Genomic DNA, 22,614 nt, shown 5'->3' with positions numbered 1-22,614 from the left:
CCAGTGGTGAGAATCTTTGTCTTCTTGACCTTCAGCCTCAATCCATATTGTAGGCTGCAGTCCTTGACACTCTGCAGCAGGCGCTTCAGGTCCTCCTCAGTTTCAGTAAGCAGGGTTGTGTCATCTGCATAATGCAGATTGTTGATAGATCGTCCACCAATCTTGACCGCACATTTCTCCTCATAGAACCCAGCCTCCCGGATAATCTGTTTTGCATACAGGTTGAAAAGGTATTGAGATAGGATGCATCCCTGGTGAGCGCCCTCCCCCCCAAAAAAGGACAATTTGGTAAATACAGTAACATATATAGTGCAGCACCAACAGTAACAAAACAATAATTTGTTAGTTGATAAATAGCTAATTATGTATGCTAAACAGCTAAGGGAAGTTTTATAGGAGTGTACCTGCATACATATGGTTGTGACTTTCATGACATGCATATTTGCAAATGCCACAAATTTACTCATACGAAACAGAGCATATACACGGCATAATTATAAACTACGTAGGCACTGGGACTGAAACACTAAATATGAAGGCTAAGGAATGTAGACTCAGGGAATACAAAGGTCACAGTAGTTAGGACTGGTCTCTTAAAAGCTTCTGAAGGGTCATCTATGCCGCAATTACTGAGTCTTTTGCTGCTAAGAGCATATAGCAGTTAAAGATGGACACTTAAGGTAATAAGTCATTCAAAGGATCAAGTTTACTTAAGGTCACCTCTAATATGAGCTATGTCTCATTTTTCTTTAGTATCTAGCCAACAGAACTAGATGATGCCTGACAAGCATAACTAACTAATTAAGATTTTAACAGGAGATACAAAACAAAACTAAGTAAACAAAAAGACAAGATTTACTGGTCAGGAAAAGACTAGAGAAAGCCAAAGTCCTGAAACAACTACCCTCAGAAAACCTCCTGTGTGGATCATAACAAATTATGGCCAATATTGAGAAGAATGAGAATTCCAGAACACTTAATTGTGTTCATGTGTAATCTAAACCTAAACTAAGCCGCTGTATGTGAACAGAGCAAAAAAACAGTTACTGTTATTGTTATTTGCTGTCGAGTTGCCTGTGACTCATCAAAACCCTATGGACACTGCCCTCGGCCCCCTGCCCGGGGCGAGCCATCACGGCCCTCTGCCCGGGGCGGGCTGCCCTTGGCCCCCTGCCCGGGGCGAGCAGTCGCAGCCCTCTGCCCAGGGCGGGCTGCCTTGGCCCCCTGCCCGGGGCGAGCCGTCGCGGCCCTCTGCCCGGGGCGGGCTGCCCTCGGCCCTCTGCCCGGGGCGAGCCGTTGTGGCCCTCTGCTCGGGACGGGCTGTGCTTGGCTCCCGGCTCAGGGTGATCCGTCGAGGCCCTCATGGTGAGCTCCTCAGTCCCCAGATTGTGCCATCTGACCCCGGGGTGGGGAAGGAGAAAAAAAAAAAAAAAAGAATGCCTAGAGTGTCCAGAGATTGCTACCTAGGCCACCTTCTGCCACCCACCCCCCCCCCCGTAAACCTGAAAGCAACACCCTCAAAGTCTTTCTATTTGTAATTCACAAGTTTGTTCTCTCTAGGTTTGCTCCCTTTCCTATAGGTAACCTTAACTCTGAGTTTTACTCCATAATTGACCCTGAACCCAGTGCCAGTGACAAAAAGGAAATACAACTGACAGCTAAGGAAGCAAAGGAGGATGGAGCCTCTGGGTTCAACCAGCCATCCACACTGAACCCACCTGGGAAAACACTTTGCAGTCCAGTGGGGAGCAAATGACAGGAAAATATCTTCTTTTTTTTTTTTTTTAAATTTAGGTTGTTTATTTTTCATTTCAATGAACATCTACAGAGATTTGGGGATTCCATTCATTCATTGTTGCACCCTTCTCCCCGCACAAACCCCTCCCCCCTCCCCCCCATTTGCTCCTCTCCTTGAAAAGCAAAAGAAAAACTCCCTCATTGGTACACAATCCCCTCCCTGCACCTCCCCAAACCCCACCCCCAAATATAATACACTCTGCAACCCTCATTGCATACTCCTATGATAAAAATAATGCCCTAAAATATAATACTTTTAGGAAAGTATCTTCTAATAGAGCAAGAAGGCAAGCAGCTATAACCCAAGACCAGCAGTAAGGTGATAAAACGTCCTCCCTTCCCCCCTTTATATCTACGCCCTTGTTCAGCATGAAGAAGCCAGAGAGTCGGCATCCAATTCCCAAATCAATAAGACAGTTGGTTTAATTACTATTGGAAAATGCTTGTCATTCCTCTGTAGCATCTGGTCCCCACTGGACCCTCATCATTTCCTTCACCTGCTCCCCCCACCGACCAAACTGTGCAGCTCTGTAACTGCATACTGGCCCATCCTCACCCTTCTGCCCCCAACCCTCACCTCCTTGTACCCCCAATATGTTTTTCCCAATAAAAAAAATATTTTTTTAAAAAAAAACCCAAAAAACCCTATGGACAATAGATCTGAAGGCTCCCCTGTCCTGAGCCTGTCTGACTCCAACACAACTACTCCGTTGCCCCAATTACTGTATAAATCCATCTCATCCTTGGTCTTTCTATCCTGAGCTGTCCTTCCTCCCTTCTGAGAGTGATTCCTTTCTCTAAGGATTGCTCCCTCCCGGCCACATGCTCAAAGTATGTGAGAAGGAGCTTCAAAATCCTAGTCTCCAAGGAGAAACTTGGTGTCATCTTCTTCAAGACCAATGACCTATTTGTTTTCTTGGTGATCCATGTATGTTCAAGACTCTTCTATAGCACCACAACTCAAAGGCTTCAATTCTTCTTCTGTCATCCTTAGTCATTGTCCAGCTCTCTTATGCATAATAAGGAATTGCGAAGACCAGAGACTGGATCAAAAGTGTGCATCAAAACTGTATCCTTTCTCCATATCTATTCAATCTCAATTGTGTGCAAATTATTCAAGAATTTGGACCCTATGAAGAAGAATGTGTCATCAGGATTAGAGGAAGACTCAATAACAACCTTCATTATACAGATGACATAATCTTAGTTGCTAAAAATGAGGAGGACTTGAAGTCACTTGCTGCAAAAGTTCAAAGAATATAGTTTTCAATATGGATTGCACCTCAATGTTAAGAAAAGAAAAATTCTCACAACTAGACCTATAAGCAACATCATGATGTATGGAGAAAAGATTGAAACTGTCAACAACTTCATTTCATTTGGATCTACAATTCACACCCTTAGTATCAGTAGTCAGGAAATCAGGAGAAACACTGCACTCTGAAAGTCTACAATTAGGGACCTCTTCAAATTTATCGAGGAGCGATGATGTCAGTTTGAGGAATAAGGTGTACCTGATTCAGGCCAAGATCTTTTTAATCACTTGCTATAGATTTGAGTGCAAGAGAGTGAATGAGGATGACAGAAAAACAATTGATGCTTCTGAGTTGTGGTGTTGGAGAAGAATAGTGAATAACCCAAGGAGTTCCAAAAGACAAACAGATCTGTCATGGAGAATGTGCAGCCAGAATGTTACTTTGAAGTAAAGATAATAAAGCTTTGTCTCACATACTTTAGGCAATGTTTATAGGAGAATCTATTTCTTGAAAAGGGACATAATGCTTGGAGAGGTGGGTGTTTGGCAAAAAGGATGGATACCCTTCACCAGATGGACTGACACTGTGCCTATAGAAATGGGTTTGTGTGAGTCAGAAATTGTGGGAATAGGACAGAGTTCAGATTTGTTGCTCCCAGGGTTACTATGGGTTGTGTTCAACTTGAAGGCACCTAACAACAATAAAAATACCTGTACATTAGAAATACTTATTATCTTTCAATTTAGTATTATTTTTTCACAACCATAACTCCAGTGAGTAAATTTCAATAACATGCAGATAGGCTTTGATGCTAGTCTGAAGTCTATGGTATGAGATATGGGCCAGAGTTAGTGCATTCAACAAAGCAGGCCAGTCTGAAGAGCTTTCAGGAAGGAACAGTACTAGATACTTAAAACTAATGAAATCCCAAAGAAAGATTCTTTTTTTTTTCCAAAGAAAGATTCTTAAGATAATAATATTGTTCAGAAAAGTTTGAGACTATATCAGTGATCATTTTGGTTCCAAAGTAGCCAGTTTTAGAAAAGCAGAATGCTTACTCAGAGACCAAGAGAAATAAATGAGAAACAGGATTGAAGAAAGTCAATGAAGAAAATTTTTTCTCTAGGTATTTGTTTGAAATATTATTATTGCTTTTAATGTTTTATTTTCTGGATGTGTGAGGCAGTCCACTTACTTTCTTCTTAAGTAACAGATAATCTACATAATTCAGGAGACCCTGATTTTTTTAAACTAGAATGTAACATTAAAGATATTTTACTTTTCTCAGCAACAATAGCAAAGTTCAAAAGAACAGCAAAAAATAAATGCTGGCGAGCTGGTGGAGAGATTGGAATCCTTATTCACTGTTAGAGGGAGTGTATAGGGTGCAACCATTAAGGAAGGTGTCTTCTCAAAAAGTTGGAAATAGAAAGACCATTTGACCTAGCAATGACACTACTGGGAATATATCCAAAAGAAATCATAACTGTAATCCAAACAGATATATGTACATCCATGTTTACTGCTGCATTATTCACAACAGCACAGACATGGAAGCAACCCAAGTGCCCATCAGCAAACAAACAGATAGGAAAACAATGCTGTATTTCCACAACGGAATTCTATGCAGCACTGACAAACAAGTAACTAATAAAACATTATACAACATGGCTGACAATGAAGGACACTAAACTAAGTGAAATATCTCAGTCACAAAAGGACAAATACTGCATAGCACCACTGTTATATACAAGTCTGATATGAGAACTTAGGAGAAGAATAGGATAATAGATACTGAACACTGCACTAGAACAGATGAAGTAAAGAACTGTTGAAAAGAAATATATGATTAGGCATTATATGTATGACAGCAGTCCGGAATAAGAGGTACATTGCAAAGAGGACTGGGGGTGGGGGGGAGGAGGCATTTGTGCAACAATAAATGAATGCTTAAAAAAAGCAAAAAGAGGGGGTAAAAATATACAACAAATGAATGAAAATAGAACTTTTCTATTAACATGCATTAAAATAACAATTAAAAGATTTTATTAATAAAATTAAAAGAAAGATATTTTACTCTTATTGAACCTATCACAATTTTAGAAACTTTAAGTCTTCTAATTTTGTTTGGTAGATAGTTATTTTCATAGATTTAATAAGAATATGTATTTCATTTGTTATACAGAGGTAACTTGTGGTTGCTGTGATGCTGAACACCGTGACACTGATGTGTCAAATGTGATTGTCAAAGGTTACTCATGGTAGGCAGTGTTTGGTAAAGGTCCCTGATTAAAACAAGTTTGGAAGCAGAAGTGGCATCCATTTCCCAAAGAGCTTGCCTCCGGAAACCCTATGAACTTGGAGAAGCGATGAAACTTATACAAGTGTTCTGGTCTTTCTTTCATAGGGTTGCTATAAGTCATCTATGACTCAAAAGCACTTAACAACAGCAACAACATTCCAGGATATATTGGCCAAAACAATTGTGCAACCAAGATCTTACCTTGGGATAGTCATATTTGAAGACAGTGCTCAGAAAATCAGGAATGACTTACATTTGAAGAATAAAAATTGGCTGTTCTTATTGAACCAATGCCTACAAAATCCTCTCAGGAAAACTGATCTGGAATTTGAGTAGCAGGTCTTATACTTTCATGAGGTACAGAGGTAAAGCATATGTGTTAAAAACATTTTGCCAACCTGCAAAATCATATATATATATATATACACACACACACACACATATACACACACACACACAACAAAATTATATATATAAAATCCATCAGCAGCTGGTGAATGCAAATCACCTGCTTGGTATTTTACATCCTATGTGGGAGAAGGATGGGCAATCTCTTCTCATGCAATTAACTGCTTCTGAAAACCCACCAGAGGGTTAGCTATGGGCCAGTTCTGACTGAAAGGCACAGAACAATAGCACAACACACGCACACAAGATCAGATTGTCTAGTGGTAAGGAGTTGCATTGCCAATCCAAAGGTACACAGTTCTAAGCCTTACTGCCTCTGAAAACCTGCTGGAGGTCAGCTATGGAAGGCAGTTTCTGGCTTCACAATACATTATAACATACATCTATACTGCTGAAAGCAAAAAGAACGAGAGGAATGTCTATCTGTGTTTCATTGACTATGCAAAGGCATTTGACTGTGTGGATCACAATAAATAGTGGCTCTAACACTGAGAATAATGGGAATTCCAGAATACTTGATTTTGCTTATGCAAAACCTATACTTGGACCAGGAAGCAGGACAATGATAGATGGAGAAAGGATAAAGGTTATTAACAATTATATCTTGTTGGGCTCCACGGCTCCACAATCATTCTTGGCACCAGCAGTGAGGAAATCAAAGGATAATTGCACTGGGAAAATCTGCTGTCAGATAAAATCTGCTCTGCAGAATACTGAGAAGCAACACTATCAGTATAGAGGCTAACATGCACCTGATCCAGGCTATGGTCTTTTGCCTGGTCTCATGCGATTACTTGCTATGCATCAGAGAGCTGCACAATGACTAAGGGTGACAGAAGAAGAACTGATACATTTGAGTTGTGGTGTTGGTGAGAAGTCTTGAAACTACCATGGACTTCCAAGAAAACAAACAGGTCTTTCTTGGAAACGAAATTTCTCCTTGGAGGCAAGATTTTGAAGTTCTGTCTTACATACTTCCCGCATGTGGCCAGGAGGGACAAGTCCTTCGAGAAGGACATCATGCTTGGAAGGGTGGAAGAACAGCACAGGAGAGGAAGAGTCCAGATAAGATGGATTGATACAGGAACTGGGGCAATGAAGGTAGGTGTGTTGGAGTCAGTGAGACTGGCTCAGCACAAGCAGGTTTCAGACCTGTTGTATATAAGGTTGTTATGAGTCACAGGCAGCTCGACTACACAATAACAAGAACAACAGCAGCATACACACACACACACACACACACACACACACACACACATGTTGTTGGTAGGTGCAGCTGAATCAAGTACAATTCATAGTGACCATATGAACAGCTGACCTGAACCCTGCTCTATTCTCATCTTCTCTGACATATGGAGCCTATCAATTGTCTCATTTTTAGCAAGTAATAACCTGTTGGGACATTGAGGATATTTACTTTTAGTTCCATTCTATTAACATGCAAACGCAGTTTAAATCTTAAGTAACTTTTCCCAAATTTAATTAAATAGTGGACACAGGTTACACATCGGTCTTCTAATTAATATCCCACATTTCTTCAAAGCTTTAGAATGTGACCAATAGTGGGAAATTGGTCTCTTTTTTCCTTCTGTAAGTAATATTGTCTTCTGTTTATTAAATGAATTTTAAAATTTTACATCGGTAAAACTTGTAAAATCTCAAAATAACTAATAGAGATAATCCAAATGCTTGGTCTCATATAGAGATCTTTTTGAAACAGTGGCAACAAACTGGGTCATTCAGAGCCCATATAGCTTGTTAATGAAGTATATGATTAGAAGGATTGGATTTTGAAGAAGGACATTTTAAAAGAGAGGTCTGAGGAAAAGGAGAAGCCACAACCAGATGGACTGAAAAAGTGATTCAACAACAGATTCAAAATCAGCCCTGATTTTCAGAAGAGCACAAGACTAAGAAGTATTTTTTTTTCCTGTTGTATATAAGGTTGATAAAAATCAAAACTAATTTGATAACAGCTAATAAAAACAACTAGATAAATATTCACAAAATCAACATAGCTTTTAAGGAGTATGAAGAATATTGGAGCCCTGGCTTTTTCATTATTTTCAGTTACCTGTTTCTTCTTTGCTATGTCTGACATGTCTGAAAATAAGATCATTATATATTCTGATGTACAGCTCTGAGTATCATTTGTTCAAGAGCATAAAAACATACTTACAAACTTACTTACAACATAACACAATGTCTATCAATATGACCAACATAAAGGAGAAGAAAACAGCAGTGTTCATTATGGATTTTTAAATATCAATTAATAAATGAGAAAACTTTCTGTGTGTTCTTGCATAATGCTATAAAAAGACATCCAATTAGAAGAGTTAATAGTCTTTCTCAATGAGTTTCTCTAGAGCATAAAGTGGTAATATTTTAAAACATTCATTTTATGTAATTAATTATTTTTTCTCCTATGTATCTAGAATAGTACTAATTATGTTAAGCCTTTGAAGAACCAGCAAGAAATTAGAGTCAAATCATTTTAGGTATATTCACTTGAGGGTCAGAATAATTATTCATTATAAATATAAAAACTATGTATTACTTAACTTTGAAACTTAGAATGATTATAGCTGTTGATTAGATAAGAACACAAAAGGCAGTCCTATTTAAGTGTGGCTCATGCTGTAATATTTATAGTTTAAAACACAGATATTCCTAGAGAACGCATTACTAAGTAATCAAGATTTACTAATCAAGATTTAAATTGTCTGTTGATCTATAGCTAACCTAACTGTCTTTCAATCAGGCATTCAAGGGGTAAGTTTTACTTGGCTGTTTATTTTCCAAGAACTTACTAATGCTGAGTTTTTCATTTCTTTTTATATTATAGGCATTATTCCATGCTAATTATTTCAACAGGGTTCAGATCTTTTGTTCACAGGGTCGCTATGAGACATACGTAACTTGATGGCACCTAACTATTAATTATTTCAACGCAAACTTCCTTTATTACTACTTTTTCTTCTCTTCATCTTTTAATTTAATACATATATTAAGCATTAGATATTTGTAGTTATGGACCAAATTATTATTATTTTGAGTTTTGGATAATATATATTACAAATAAGATCTTCTCTAACCTCAGAATTTTGAGAATTATTATCTTAACAATGATTGAAATAACTAATATGTATCCTTATACATTTTTTTGCATAGATTCAATTCTCTAAAACATTGTAATAAGAATATAATGACAGAAAACAAAATGAGATTTAAAAATCATGAAGAAAAACACTTAACATAAATTAAATATTAGTTTCAACAACTGTTTAGATTTCAAGGCATAAAGTGATCAATTGAAGAGATTATCTTAATTAAGCCAGGTAATTTATTTAAAGATATGTGATGAAATTGGGTAAAGGGGAAAGGAAATAAAAACTTCTAAGCAGTAAGCTTCTTAGAAGTCATGTGATGAAAGAATAATGGACAAATTACAAAATCTTGTAGCTCATGCTTGTCTCTAGTGGCTTGAAATCACCAGAGACTCCCCAGGATCAAGATGGGCAGTTTCCTTCCATCAACATTTACAGGCTCAGAACCACAATGGAGGGTCACTATGAGAGAGAAATGACTAAAGGCAGGGTGTTTCAGCTATTTTACTTTTAGAAACCAAAGGATTTCTACTAAATTAAATTTGATGATAAAATATATCCAAGTAGGACTCACAGTATTATAACTATAAAAGATAAAATGAAAAAGCACTGCTGAAGAGCTATCAGAATTAAACACATCTTTCACAATATGTTATAAGCCTACTTCCAAAGATTGACGGTAAGCTGAATGCTTGGAAAAATTAATGCAAAAACCTCTTGTCTTACCGGTTCATCTGTACTGCCTGTAGCATGATGGGAATAATTGATGAGACCAGGGATGGGCTGCGCACCGTGTGCCATGAAAACAGCAGGACTGGTGTAGAATGGATGCTTCTAATGTACAACACATAACAACTATGAATACAGTGACAAAAAAACATGGAACCATACAGCAAAATGATGGGAAAAGGGTAAAAACAAATGGAACAATGAAATGTCAAAAGTTTCCAAATGTAGAATGATACTATAGTTTTTTTAAAGACTGAAACTGATTATACTTTTTACTCTTTCAATTAAGAGTAAAATAATGTATAATGATTTTAGAATGCACCCTACTTTACCAATCAGTTCCATTAACACAAAGACACAATCTTTCCTTAAATACTTACTAGGCTTAAATAAGAACTTAATGGATCACTGAAAGTATTTGAAAACAGAAATATCAATTCTTTAGTGAAATTATTACCTACTGATTGCTAAAAGGGTTTTTCTAATATAGTTTATACATGTAGCTTTTAATTACATGTGGCAAAAAAAGTTTGACATTATGTCTTAGCTTAAACTATCATTGATTAATAAAATTAATTAGAATTACTACCTATGGTGACTAACTTTTTTTCTTTTCATGCTCTCAGTCAATGAACAATCATTATTCCCAGAAGTAAAAAGCTATTTCTAAAGATTTAAAATGTATGACGTAGATTATATTCTCTGTGGATGATTATGTGAATCATGTTCTGTGACTTGAAGAAAATAATTTATTCAAGTTATTAATATTATTCTCCTATTCATAGAATTTCCCCAAATTAAATCGTTAATATTTTAGTACTCTTATCAATATTTATTACTTTATTCAATTAAAATTGAAAATCTACCCAATTGCTCTCTATATCACTTGTATAATCTTTTTATGCAATATTTAAGTAAGTGCTTAGTTAACGAAAATTCAACAACTGCTGAGTATTATCTTTAAAAAATAATTTTGTTAATTATTTCCAATTTCTAGCTCAGTTTGCTGCTCCTATAAGAATCTGTGAATTTTTAATATACTGAACATGTGAACACTGCATACTTAATATAATGACAAAAATGATAACTGAAGAATTTTAAATGCCACCCTGTTTATCACTGCAACTCTTACTTAAATAGATAATGGAATAAATGTAAATATCTTTAATGATTTACAGAGTACAGAAAATACTGTGGTGGATTGTCAGGAATATCTTATTTTTCCCCTCCCCCAGCATACTCTAAAGAAGTATTAAACTTATGGAGGGAGAGGATGGAAAGAGACAAGCTGCTAGCACATTTTCTGATGGATCCTTTGCACTATGGCTCCCTGCCAGGAGGCTTACCTTGGCAGCAATGGCTGCTGCAGTTATATGTGATGAAGAACTGTCTTCTGTTGAAGCAACACCACTGTCTTTCTTCTCTTCTTCTTCTTCCTCACACTGAACTCCTTTATCTTCTGTCTGTTTATGAGGACTGGTTGTGGGAGGAGGGGAAAGAGGAGGTGGTGGGGAAGGTAAGTCTTCAAGTTCATCATGCACCTCCTTTACTTTTACAATGGCATCACGTAAAAGGTCAATGGCATGAGGTAGAGCTGGCACTATGAACTGAAAGCATTCCTGTATGCAAAAAGAAGGAAAAGGAAAAAAAACGATGAATCATTTTCCTAGGAAGATAGAATGGTGTTAATTTATGAAATTGAATCTGTATTAGTTAATCTAATAAATATTCCAGATCCAATTATTAATTTAGACAAACTACTGAGACCATGAAAACATGGGATGTCAGTATAATAACCGACAAACTACAGATGACAAATAAGCCAAGTAAATGTCAATTAAGTAAATTTCTAGGAAGAAGCAAGAGGTAGAAAGGGATAATATGGATGAAAAGAGATTCAAAAGCAGTAGTATATGGTCTTCCTTTGCCTTATGATTCAGTCAACTTATTTATTAAAAAGGATCATTTTTTAAAAAAAGATTGTATAAAATTTGCACATTGAAAATATTTATACTACTAAGGAACCCTGAAGGCATAGCAGATTAAGTGTTGAACTGTTAACCAAAGCATCACTAGTTCCTAAAGGAATGCAAGAGTATGTAAGGAGGTAGTCCTAAGGATCACACAGATAAGAAATCTGCACATTTCTGTTATACTCTGAAACTGGCTCTACATTTATAAATAGTGAGAGAGAGAATGAGAATCAAGCAGAAAGAGATATTATATGAACAAAAAATTCTTCCTTCTGGGTAGAATGGCCATTTTTCCAAATGCATAAAAGATGTAATTGGTCTTTCAGCATTACATTTCTTACGAAGAGATTTCTAGGAGTGTTGTGAATAAAAAAAATATGTAAAGGAAGAATCAGGATCTGTTATTATGCATAGCTTATAATTTAGTTTTTGGTTGTTAATCTACTAAATTATTTTTAAAAAATAAAGCTACCCACACTTAACTTTTTCCATTTGAAAATGTAAATCAATGCTTATGATTAGATAAACTAAACCAATGTCTTTTTATTCAAATAGTGTTGGTCAAGTATGAAATGACTTCTGAGTAGGACATAAGGTGAGATTCTGGTCCAGTTTCGTTACAGTGAGTAGGAAGTGAATGGATTACTTTGATTGTATCTTTTTCATTATATCTTTAATATAAATTCTAGTTTTAGAAGTCCATTAAAAAGAAATACTGATTTCTGATGGTTGCAGTCAACTCAACAGCACGTAACAATAACAACAACAACAACAACAACAGTACAAATCTGATAAAATTAGTTCTAGCAACCAGTCACCATCACCACAAACAAAACAATACATATCTACATCTCTACAGAACTCATAATAATATTTTGGGAATTGAGGAATTATCATATAATATTATCTCTGGGAAATGTTAGGAAAGGATTTGATAAATTTTTACAAAGTAATTTCTATGACTGATTGGATATTTTATTTGTACAGTTTTAAATTAACACATCTGTTTTTGCAGAGACACTGAAAAAATTAGGTGACCAGGGGGATAAGGAATTGTGCTGCCAAAGCCAAGGAAAAAGGTTTGAATACACTAGATTCTACACTGGAGAAAGTAGGAAAATCTTCTCCAGCACAATTTACAGTTCTGATTCGATGGCCTATAACACAATAGCAATAGTTTGATTATTTTTTTTCTCTCATTTTTAATTTTCTCAACCAAAAAGACTTTTGCAAGAATGAGTTGTATTCTGAATTGTTGTTTTTGTTGTTGTGTATGCCAATGAGTAGGCAACACTCAGAGCTGACTCTCCAGCAGGTTTTCAGAGGCTATAACTCACAAGAGGTGACTGCCCATCTTTCTCCTATGGAGCAGCTGGTGGGTTCGAACCATGTGCCTTTGGATTAGTAGTGTTATTCCTTACCCCTAGGCCAGTAGAGCACTCATTTTGGATTTGTAATCAATATCCATCTTCTCAACAAAATAAAATTAGAATTAAAAATGTGTCTTAAAATTTTCTTTACAATACCATTATTCTGACAATTAAGAAGAAATTTAAAATGGTAATAACATTTGATGTCAGTTCATTGGGGCAAACATGGACAAGATATAAGGTTATTCTTGGAAAGGTACATCATATTTGGGAAGGTGGAAGGTCAGCAAAGGAGAGGAAGACTCTCTAAAAGGTAGACTGATACAGTACCTGCAGCAATAGGCTCATATGTGCTGAGGATAATAAGGATAGTGCAGGATAGAATAGAGTTCAAATCTATTGTTCATAGGGTCACTCTGAGTCATATTTGATTAGGCTGTACTTAACAACAACAATAATATTTAGAAAAGTACAAACATTTGAGGTATTTTTAAAAATATAAAAATTATACTGAAAAGAATTTAGTAGTCAACAAGCCTTCATTATTAATGGCATGTTTCTCCAAGTAAATTTCAAAAAGGAAATAAACACTATAAATGGTAAACACTGCATTTCAAACACACTTTATTTCACATTATAACCAACCACAGACAGATATAAAGACTTAAAAACATGATCTTATGTTATTTTTTTAAATTTAACACGTTATTTTTCGAAAAGGGTTTCAGTTAGACTTTGTTATCAAAGAAACTAAGAGCAATGAATTAAAAGGAAGGAGCCATAATGAACGTTATGCAGTGAAAAGCTAACCATACCTAAAGGTCTGCTCTCTAAGTGGTCTCTACAGTCTTTCTAGTGTTATGACTGGAGTATCTTTCTATGTCTAGAGACTTTGGCTATCTGACAACTGAACAGTATGATTTATTACTATGCTAGTTTTGGGCAAGCCATGCACTACAAGAAGTGAGAAACTAAAGGCATTATTAGTTCAGTCTCAAGGAAGGGCTGGAAGCTACAAGTCAACCATGTCAACAGTATATGATTAAGTAACAATATAAACTCTTTTAATACTAAAGGCTTGAGTGACTTTCTCTGGCTGTCAACAATACCAGGACAGGAATGTGATAGAGAGAGGACAATGGACGTTTTTGTATGTTGCACTTCTCCTAGAGTCTGCTTTACATGCTTCTTCTCTTGGCTAATTTTAATCTTTATCCATTTCCTGCAACCAAGCATAGCAACTTTCAGTGAAGGAGCTCTATTAATCTACGGAAATAATCATGGAAATACTAATCATTCAGACTAATTTTAAGAACTTCTCACACTTTCAACTGGTATCTCAAGTAAGGATAGTTTTGTTAACTACTCCAACATTATTAATGTGTTGTTTTTAATAAAATGTATAAATCTGAAGATTCCTTACCTGAGATCCTTTCTTGCTACCTGGTAGATTAATTATTAGAGTTTTCCCTCTGATTCCACATACAGGCCTGAAAAGAAAGAGAAAGTGGACAAATACTATATTGTAAGAGATTTTTTGTTTAAGTACATTAAAAACCAAAGAACAATCATTATAAATTACATATGAATAACCACTTTAGGAATAAGATTATTGGCATACCATTGGGCACTCTGACTAAGCATTTTACAATAATGGTGAGTGTGGAATATTGGAATATGCACTGAATGTGGAATCAGAATAAACTATTCATTTGTAAACAATTTAATAATGACCAAATTATTTTCTTTCTCTTCAGTTTCTTCCTATTTTATGGAGTTGTAACACTGTTGTTGTTACGTGCTGTCAAGTCGCCTGCGACTCATGGTGACCCTATGTACAATAGCCCTAAACTCTGCTCTGTCCTGTGTCAATTGCACTGTCTCCAATATACCCATCCTAATTACCCCAGTCACTGAATCAATCCACTTGATAGAGGGCCTTCCGCTCTTGCGCTGTCCCTCCAGCCTACCAAGCATGATGTCCCTCTCCAAGGACTGGTCCCTCCTTACAACATGGCCAAAGTATGTTAGACGGAGCCTCAGAATCCTTGCCTCCAAGGAGCAGCCCGGTTTTACCCTTTCCAGGATGAATCTGTTTGTTTTCCTAGCAGTTCATGGTACTCTCAATACTCTTCTCTAATCAGCTCTGCTCGGAAAGCACTGCCACTGAACTTAAGAGACACTGGTCACAGAATAAGAAACTGTCAGAAGGAGACGTATTTGGAATCACAGAAGCCAAGGAAGCTTCACATATAAACTATCTGATCAAGGGCGGGACAATGGGAGATGGATATTGAAGGGAGTGGGTAAAAGTGGATGGATATCCTGGTGGATGGTGGAGCAGGGAAATAAGTGGGTAAAGACACGTGTGCCAAGGGCAGGGACAACACTGATACGAATGATTAATTCCACAATAAGGGGTCTATCTTTCAGTTTTCTGTAAAATGCTGGTCTGTTTGATACTTCTCTCAATCTGAATACTCAGATTAAGACAGACTAGGAAGAAGGATTGGCCATCCACTTCTGAAATAGCAGGCCTCCGAAAACCCTATGTACAACAGAACACATGTAGATAACAGAAAAGGCAACTGAGGCTGAGCTTTCAGGTATGGAAATACAAAGGAAGAGGAACAGTTGTAAGCAGGCACTAGTGATTGGGACATGGAATGTGAGAACCATGAATGTTGGAAAATTAGATATTGTTAAAAAAAGAAATGGAACGCATAAATATTGACATACTAGGCACTGGGGAGATGAGATGGACTGGCATGGGGCATTTTGAGTTGGATGATCACATGATATATTATGCTGGAGATGAAAAGGTGAGGAAAATTGGAGTTGCTTTCATAGTTAAGAAAGCCATTGTTAGATCCATCTTGAAATACAATATTGTGAGTGACAGGATAACATCTAATGCATACACTGAGGGCCAGTGAATACCACTATCATTCAGATATATGCACCAACAACCAGAGTGAAGGAAGAGGAAATAGAAGATTTTTACTAACTTCTACAGTCGGAGATCGATCAAACATGCAATCAAGATGCAGTGATAATAATGGGTGACTGGAATGCAAAAGTTGGGAACAGAGAAGAAGATTCAGTAGTTGGAAAACATGGACTCATTGACAGAAATGGAGCTGGAGAGAGAATGATTGAATTTTGCATAATCAATGACTTATTCATTGCAAATACGTTTTTTAAGAGACATAAATGCAGATTATATACATGGATTTCACCTGATGGTATGCATAGGAATCAGATTGATTACATATGTGGAAAAAACCGTTGGAGAAGCTCAATTATCAGCTGAAAACTAGGCCAGGAGCTGATTGTGGAGATGTAACACAGTACATGAAAAAAATACTTAAGAGTTGCAAGATTTATGCTCAAAAACCCAATTCAAAGGTCCTCAAGAGTTGAGATTGAAATTTCAGCTCTTCTCAAGAAGTCTAGACATTTAAAATTGAAGCAAAAAATTTTCACAAAGAATGTTACTGGGATTAAATGTAGAGCTAAATTATCAACAGACCTCCTGATAATTAAAGACCATATATGGTAGAAAAGTCTTTTCGAAATCTTAGCCAATTTTCAGGCCAAATTTAAGCCAACCTATTAAGACAAATACTTTCTAGAGCACATTAAAAAAACCAAAGAAATCCACTGCCTTCAATTAGAGTCTGGTTCATGGAAATGATCTTCTGAGCTTCTCAGGTTATAATTCCTAACATACAAAAGACTACATAATCATTGTCCTACAGAATAACATTTTAGTTTTCTTTGTTCTTTTAATTTGTTGCTGTTTGTCATTGAGTTGAGCACGACTCATAGTGACCCTATGAACAAAAGGCCTGAAGTCCTTGTGCAACTATTGAGATTTATCAAAGTTCATAGAGTTTCTAGAGGCAAGTTGATTAGGAAGTGGATGCCATTTTTGCTTCCAAACCTGTCACAGAATGTTATTGGTTCAGTTGCCTGTGATGTCTAATGACCATAATAAAAATATTTAGGCTTCTTTGGCACCTTTAATATTAATGATTATTTCCCTTTTTATTTCTCTACAATTTTTAGTTTGCCATGTCAAAATTTGAAAATAATTTAATGAGGACCAGAATATTGTTACATACCATTAAGTCAGAATGGACTCAGAGCTGACAATCCAGAGAGTTTTCGGAGGCTGTAAATCATATGGGAAGAGGCTGCTCATCTTTCTCTTGCAGATCAGCTGGTGGACTTGAATGACATGCTTTGAGCTGGCAGCAGTACAACCCTATACCGCTAGGCCACCAGAGTTCCTTGGGCCAGAATGTTGTTGTTAAGTGTTCTTGAGTCAAATGAGACTCACAGTGACCCTATGAACAAATGATCTTGTCCTATTCTATGCCACCCTCATAATCGCTCTTATATTTAAGCTTATTGCACAGTCACTGTGTAAAGCCAACTCACAGAAGGTCTTCCTCTCATTTGCTGATCCTCCACCTTTCACAGCATGATGTCTTTTGCCAAAAACAGCACTTCCTAACAACATATCCAAACTATGTGAGACAGAAGCTTCAGAAGCTTCACCATTCTTGCCACTAAGGAGCACACTGGCTGCCCTTTGTCCAAGACAATAGAGTTTTCCTGGCAGTCCATGGGACTCTTCTCCAACACCACAAATCAAAGACATCAGTTTTGGGGTTGGTTTGGGTTTTGTTTTGTCATCCTGGTCCAGCTGTCAGGTGCATTGCAAAGGATTGAAAATGACCATGGCCTGAATCAGGCACACATTGGTCTTTAAACTGACATCATTGCTCCTTAGTACACTGAAGAGTTCCTTAACAGAACATTTTTTCCAAAGCAGTACATCTCTTTTTCTCTTAATTGGTAATATCAAGGGTGTTGATGGTGGATCCAAGTGTTTACTGCATTCCTATTTATTAAAATTTTAACTTTTTTCTTCATTAAAGTACTACATAGTATTCTTCCGTCAAACTGATGGATAATTAACAGTAATATTATCAGCAATATGATTAGAATGATTAGCAATATGATCAATTTTAAGATTTCCTTCATTATATAGGACAATCCTAACAAAATTATGAAACAAACCTCAAATTCTAATTTAAATAATATAGTCTTATACATTATACATTATAGTGTGAACCATCTCAAGAAGCTTATACTGGTGGCCCAGTAGCAAGAATTTGCACTGCAATCCTGAAGGCACATGGTTTGAATCCACACAATGCTCCACTAGAGGATGGGCAATCTCCTCCTGTGCCAGTAAGATCTAAATTGATGGTACAAAACAAGGGGGGGGGGCGGGAAAGAATGAAAACTATTATACTGCCCTGGGCTTTTGCATGTACATACAGGACCAATTTACTCAACCAGCAATGGGAGGGGGAAAATAACTAAGTTTGGCTATTATCACCTAGTGAGATCCAAGGATTGAACTCATGGGACTTTGTCATTTTCCTGGACCACTGTCTGTTCAGGTGGGATAAGCAAACACAAACTCAGAGACATCTAAAAATGAAACAGCAAAAATTAATTGATTTGATCTTGTAGTTACATGTTTAACAATCCACTTAAAAAGGATACAATACACATTCTGCTCCAGAGCACACAGATCATTCTCTAGAATAGACTACAGGCTTAAATGAATTCAAAAATATCTAAATACTACAAAATATTTTCTCAGATTACAGGAGTGAAACAGGAATCAACAACAGAAGATCAAGGGAGAAAAGTCAAGGAAATGATAATGAAATAGCAACCTGCTAAAAAAAATCCCAGAAAAACCTTTACTGGATAATTTAAAAAAAAAAAAAAAAGATAAATAAAAAAATAAATCATTAAAAGGATAAAAGTGAAAACATTATGTACCAAAATCATTGGGACATAGCAAAAGCAGTCCTTACAGGTTAATTTATGTCAAAAATTGAACAAAAAGAAAAAAAAGGAAAGGACTAAAATTAACACTTTTAACTTATAATCTCTAACAACTGTTAAAAGCGCAACCAAAGTCTACAGTCTTCAAAAGAAAGGACATGATAAGAGTGGAAATAAGTTAAACAGGAAAACAAGAGGAAAAAAATCAACAAGACTAGTAGTTGATTCCTTGTAAGGATTAATAGAACCAGACAAGCCCTAGAAAAATCTAACAAAGGAAAAGGAAAAGATGTGAACAGCATGAATAAAAACCCTAAATTGATGATGTCACAACAGAACAAATAAATATACAAAATATACTAATAGAATACTAATAAGATCTTTGCTGTTGTTGTTAAGTGCCTTCGGGTCATAGGTGACTCATAGTGACCCTATGAAATCTATACTCCTATAAATTTAAAAACTTAGAAGAAATGGACAAAGTTTTACAAACTCAGTACATCAACTAACACAATAGAGGTAGAACATTTCAACAGATTCATCACAAAGTAAGAAACTGAGCAGGACATTAAAATACTTTCCACGAAAAAAGTCCTAGCTCAGATGAATCAATGATTAAATCAAACATTAAGACTTGATATCAATTCTACTCAAACTACTTCAGAATACAAGAAAAGACAAAATATTCTAGAATTCATCCTAAGAAGTAAGCATATCTTTGATACCAAATTCAGGCAAAGACATCATGAAAAAGTATATTATAGACCAATATTTGACGTTGAGTCTATCCCATCAGAATTTAAAAACCACCTCAGGAACAGGTTTGAGGTGTTGAACATTGATTAATGAAGACCAGATGAGTTGTGGAAAGATATCAAGACTATCATCCAGGAAGAAAGCAAATGGCCAAAAGTGATGCTGAATTTGTACTAGAATGCTGAGAAGCCAACAAAGGGACAAAATTATGAATTCAATAATGGTTGTCAGAGGAGGCTCTGAGTATTTCACGAGAGCTCTGAGAAGCCAAAGCAAAGGCAAGGAATCAAGATGTTAAAAAGCTGATCAGAAGACTTCAAAGGGAAGCTCGGGAAGACAAAACAAAGTATTATTATGAAATGCATGAGGAGCTGGAGTCAGAAAATCAAAATGGATTAAATCACTCGTCATTTGTTAAGATAAAGAATTTAAGAACAAATTCAAGTCCCAAGTGGCAATATCTAAGGAGCAATGGTGTCTCTCTGGAGACTAAGGTGCATCTGATACAGGCCATGGTCTTTGCTATCACTTGTTATGCCTCAGAGAGTTGGACAATGACCAAGGAGGATAGAAGGAGAATTGATGCCTTTGAGCTATGGTGCTGAAGAAGAGTAATGAAGGTACCATGGACTGCAGGGAAAACCAACAGATTCATCCTGGAAAGGTTTAAACCGGGTGGCTCCTTGGAGGAAAGGATTCTGAGGCTCTGTCTATCATACTTTGGACATGTTATAAGGAGGGACCAGTCCTTCGAGAGGGACCTCATGCTTGGGAGGGTGGAGGGACAGTGCAGGAGAGGAAGGCCCTCTATGATGTGGGGTATTCGGGATGGGAATGTCAGAGACAGTGTGCTTGGCACAGGACAGAGCAGACTTTAGGGCTGTTGTACATAGGGTTGATATGAGTCGCAAGTGACTTGACAGCACATAACAACAACAACAACAACAACAACATAAGCAGAATATTGAATGATCCAGGAAGCATCAAATGAATGGATAGAGAAGCTCTAGTATATTCACACAATAGAATACTATGCTGCACTGAAAAAGGAACTCATGCAATATTATTCAAAATAGGTGACCCTGGAGGACATTATACAGAGTTAAATATCTCAGTCACAAAAGGACAAATACTGCATTGTGCCACTGTTGTAGAACAGGACTGACATCAGTGTCGGGGTGAGACTGAGAAAAACTGGATAAATTATGTACACTGCATTGAAACAGGTGATGGAGAGAACAGTTTAAAAGCAATATATGATTGGGTATTATGGTTATGTCAAGAGTCCAGAATGAAGGGTGTATATAGTGGAGTGTACTGGGGGGGAGGAGGTATTGTATACCAATGAAGGAATTTTTCTTCTACTTTTCAAAGAGAAGAGCGAACAGGAGGGGACGAGAGGGGTGGGCAGGGAGAAAAATGCAACAATGAATGTATGGAAATCCAAAATCTCTGGAAACATTCATTAAAATAAAAAAAAAGATTGAGTAAGTACAGTTTCACTGTACTACAAGAATTTGGCTGACATAAAAGAATTTTATGGAACGACATATGATCAAGAGGTAATGTTGATGAAGGATGAGGTGCAATGGTGATGAAGGAGAAGATTCAATCTGCTGTGGAGAAGTTGCCAAAAAACAAGCCCCTAAGAATTTAGGGACTACCTATTGACATGTTTCAACAACCAGATGCTACCCTGGACATATTTACCAGGTTGTGCAAGGAAATCTGTAGGCCAACTACTCTGACAACTGACTGGAAGAGATCCATATTTATACCCATTCCAAAAAAAAAAGATGATTCAACAGAGTGTGGAAATTAATGAACAATATCACTAATATTACACACAAGTGAAAAAAAAAACTGGCTGAAAATTATCCAAAAATGACTGGACCAGTATATTGCAAGAGAACTGCCAGAAGTGCAAGCTGGATTTAGAAGAGGGCATGGCATGAGCAACATCATAGCTAATCTCAGATGGATGTTACTGAAAGCAGAGAGGACCAGAGGAATATCAATCTGTGTTTCACTGACTATGGAAAGGCATTTGACTGTGTGGATCACAACAAATTGTGCCTAACATTGAGAAGAACGGGAATAACAGAAAACCTGATTGTGTATACGCAAAACCTACACTTGGACCAGGAAGCAATCATCAGACCAAAACAAGGAAACCCTGCATGGTTCAAAATAAGAAAAGAAGTGCGTCAGTGGTACTATTTTCTTACCTTTTCAATCTATATGAGGAACAGATCAATTGGAGGGCTGGACTTTATAAAGAGGAATGTGGGATCAAGATTGTAGGAAGACTTATCAACAATCTGCAATATACAGAAGACACAACTAAAGAGGAACTGAAACATTTGCTGCAGAAGGTCAAAGAATATAGTCTTTAATATGGATTGAAACTCAACATCAAGAAAATGAAGATTCTCACCACTGGGCCAATTGGCAGGACCATGATAAATGGAGAAGAGATTATATCATTTTCAGCTTACTCAGTTCCACAGTGAACACTCATGGAATCAGCAGTCAGGAATTCAAGAAGAATTACATTGGGGAAAACTACTGTCAGGGAGTGCTCCTGAGTGCTAAAGAGTAAGGATGTCAATCTAGAGACCAAGATGCATCTGATCCAGGCCATGGCTTCACAATTACTTGCTACACATGAGAGAGCTGAACAATGACAAAGGGTGAAAGAAGAACTGATACCTGTGAGTTGTGGTGCTGGACAAGAGCATTGAACATATCATGGACTGCCAAGAGAACAAACAGGTTTGTCCTGGAGAGGATGAAACCAAGTTGGACCATGAAGGCAAGGCTTTTGAAGGTCCATCTCACATACTTTATACATGTTTCCAGGAGAGAACAGTCCTTGGAGAACGATATCTTGCTTGGAAGGGTGGAGGAAAGTGTGGGAGAGGGAGATTCTGGAGGACATGGATTAACATAGTAATTGGGTAAAAAATAAAGATAGATGTGTTGGAGGCAGGGAGATTGGCTCAGGATAGGGCAGGGTTCAGAGCTACTGTGCAT

The 22,614-nt window shown here is 36.9% G+C and overlaps 1 protein-coding gene across 1 annotated transcript in view; it reads right to left on the bottom strand.

The window, feature by feature from the left end:
- The window catches only part of LOC102844647 (gephyrin-like), a gene marked incomplete at its 3' end in the record, with an annotated part of 706,808 nt that overhangs the window by 339,830 nt on the left and 344,364 nt on the right, over positions 1–22,614 (bottom strand). Inside the window, exons 7-8 of the mRNA XM_006891835.1 lie at positions 14,369–14,435; positions 10,949–11,221 (exon numbers count right to left, since the gene is read on the bottom strand). Coding sequence (XP_006891897.1) covers positions 10,949–11,221; positions 14,369–14,435 — 340 coding nt within the window. The remainder of the gene's footprint in view (positions 1–10,948; positions 11,222–14,368; positions 14,436–22,614) is intronic.

This window comes from Elephantulus edwardii, unplaced genomic scaffold (genome assembly GCF_000299155.1).
Source record: "Elephantulus edwardii isolate Elephantulus edwardi_28Jun2011 unplaced genomic scaffold, EleEdw1.0 scaffold00104, whole genome shotgun sequence".
Taxonomy (NCBI): Eukaryota; Metazoa; Chordata; class Mammalia; order Macroscelidea; family Macroscelididae; genus Elephantulus; species Elephantulus edwardii.
This window is presented reverse-complemented; position numbering and strand designations above follow the sequence as displayed.